Here is a 2,793-nt window from a genome sequence, read left to right as displayed (position 1 = left end):
CTAAAAACTGTCCAAAAAGGAAGCGGGACAATCGCAATGAAAATGCTTTTTAGCATAGTTTCCTCAATTAAAGCTGACCTGGAGGTTTAAAAACACTAAGAAAGCATGCGTTAAGTAACGTAGAATGGCTCAATGGTTAGAGTATTGGGCTCACGATCAAGAGGTAATGAGTTCGTTTCCCGGACCACGCTGTGTGTTTTCTTTTTTTCTTGAGCAAGACACTTTGTCTCACTTTGCCTCAGTTCACCCAGTTGTAGAAATGAGTTGTGACGTCACTGGTGCCAAGCTGTATCGGGCCCTTTGCCTTTTCCTCGGATACCATCGGTGGCGTGGTGAGGGGAGACTGGTATGCAAGCGCGACTGCTATTCTTCTATAAAAAAATACAACCTTGCCCAGACTTGTGCCTCGGAGGGGAACTTTCTAGGTGCAATCCCATGGTCACGCAAAACTGAAGTCGGGCTTTACCCCTACCTACGTACACTACGTCTTCAAAAAAACATTTCAAAAACTGATTTATATAGAATAGTAGTTTGTAGCCATTTTTCTCCCATAGACCCCTTTGATTCCTGTTTTATTCTACTGGACTCCCACAGCCATTTGAAGGGTTTTAAAAATCGTATTACATTTTTATAATCAAGTGCATTTATATAATAGGTGCAGGAGTGGCTGTGTGGTAAGTAGCTTGCTTACCAACCACATGGTTCCGGGTTCAGTCCCACTACGTGGCACCTTGGGCAAGTGTCGTCTACTATAGCCTCGGGCCGACCAAACCTTGTGAGTGGATTTGGTAGACGGAAACTGAAAGAAGCCTGTCGTATATATGTATGTGTGTGTATATGTTTTTATGTCTGTGTTTGTCCCCCCCAACATCGCTTGACAACCGATGGTGGTGTGTTTACGTCCCCGTAACTTAGCGGTTCGGCAAAAGAAACCGATAGAATAAGTACTAGGCTTGCAAAGAATAAGTCCTGGGGTCGATTTGATTCGACTGAAGACGGTGCTCCAGCATGGCCGCAGTGAAATTACTGAAACAAGTAAAAGAGTAAAAGAGTTATATATTGTTAAAATGTTTTGTGTATTACTGATTTATTGCATATAATTTTTTAACAACAAAATCTTAAATGGACCCTCCGCAAGGATTCTGTAGACGCTGGTTGAGGACCCTTGATAAAGATAAAGGGTTAGTCATACGTGAATTGCTTTCAGTTACGTTTGGGTTTAACCAACAACAACAGCAACAACAGGAGCGGTAAGAACAGCGTCACCAGCAGTAACAGCAGAATCAACTACATCTGCAGCAGTAGTATTAGCAGCAGCAGCGGCGGCGGCGGCGGCGGCATGAACAACATCGGCAGCAACCACATTCAACAGCATTTCACATCAAAAACACAATATGATTTCACTGCAGTGGTTGGATTACAAGGAGGATGGCTTACGTAGGACTTCGTTTCGAAACAACCTGAAAGTTTGGTGAAATTATTATCGACAGGGAAAGACAAAAAAGAAAGAAGAAGGAAAGGAAAAAAGTAAGTAGAAAAAGAATGAGGAAAAGAAAGAGTGAGTGAGTGAATGAGAGAGAGAATTAGAGAGAGAGAGAGAGAATGAGAGAGAGAGAGAGAGAGAGAGAGAGAGAGAGAGAGAGAGAGAGAGAGAGAGAGAGAGAGAGAGAATGAGAGAGAAAGAATGAAAATGAGTTTTGATAACAATTAATAAATGTTTAAAGAGAAATGTATTTGGATAATTAACACATAATATAATGTAACATAATATGATATGATATGATATAACATAGTAATATAATATATATGGGAGAATGTACGAAAAAACAACAACAGACGAGGACAGGTGGTGTAAACAACAAAAGGATGTATTAGTATGACGCTCGGGGATACGGAAAGTCTTTAACGTTTCGAGCTACGCTCTTCAACAGAAAGAATACGGAGACAAGGAGAAAAACAGGGAGAAAAAAAATTGAATAGTGTTCAGTCAACGGTCAATCATAGTAATATATAAATATATACATATATATACACAATTCAGGACTGAGTCGTGTATGTATACACATAAACACACGCATATATATGTGTGTGTGTGTGTGTGTGCGAGTCGTGTATATGTATACAAAATATATACATATACATACCTGTGCACACGCACTCGCACAAACACACACACATGTATATATACACAGATGTATATATATATATATATATATATATGCACAAATGTATAGTTTACTTTTTTCAAATTTAAAAACACGTGCGCGTTTATATGTGTGCATCTGCATGCGTGTTTGTGTGTGTGTGCGTGCATGTGCATGCGTGCGTGTGTGTGTGTGTGTGTATGTGTGTGTGTGTTTGTGTGTGTGTGTGTGTGTAAATATATATAGACAGGCATACACTTATATAATGCATATTTATACACATAGTATGTATATTTCTGCAAGACAGATACAGACAGTTGGGCAGGTAGACAGAAAGAGAGAGAGAAAGGGAGAGAGAGTAAGAGAGAAAGAGAAAGAGAGAGACAGAGGGAGAGAGACAGAGAGAGAGACAGACAGAGAGAGAGACAGACAGAGAGAGAGAGAGAAAGAGAGAGAGAGAGAGAGAGAGAGAGAGAGAGAGAGAGAGAGATGCAGCGTGAAACAGACAGACAAACATGGACTGTTTTTATTTTTGTAAAAGGGACGAGTCGGAAAGAATACAGTACGGATAGAGACTGTATGTTGGGAAGAGAGACAGAGAGAAGGAAAGAAAGAAAAATCGAAAGAGAGAGAGAGTGGGACAGAGAAA

The 2,793-nt window shown here is 40.2% G+C and overlaps 1 protein-coding gene across 6 annotated transcripts in view; it reads left to right on the top strand.

Moving 5' to 3' along the window:
• Nucleotides 1-1,290: 1,290 nt before the first annotated feature.
• LOC106882974 (uncharacterized) overlaps nt 1,291-2,793 on the top strand; it is a 188,758-nt gene continuing 187,255 nt past the window's right edge. For 4 of the 6 annotated variants that reach the window (XM_052976461.1, XM_052976459.1, XM_052976460.1 and 1 more), the window contains exon 1: nt 1,291-1,527. In XM_052976461.1, coding sequence (XP_052832421.1) covers nt 1,527 — 1 coding nt within the window. In that variant the 5' untranslated portion in view covers nt 1,291-1,526. The remainder of the gene's footprint in view (nt 1,528-2,793) is intronic. The other 2 variants (XM_052976455.1, XM_052976456.1) reach the window with 1 other exon arrangement.

This window comes from Octopus bimaculoides, chromosome 24 (assembly GCF_001194135.2).
Source record: "Octopus bimaculoides isolate UCB-OBI-ISO-001 chromosome 24, ASM119413v2, whole genome shotgun sequence".
Lineage (NCBI taxonomy): Eukaryota > Metazoa > Mollusca > Cephalopoda > Octopoda > Octopodidae > Octopus > Octopus bimaculoides.
The sequence above is the reverse complement of the archived record's forward strand: the minus strand, read 5'-3'. Positions and strand labels throughout refer to the sequence as shown.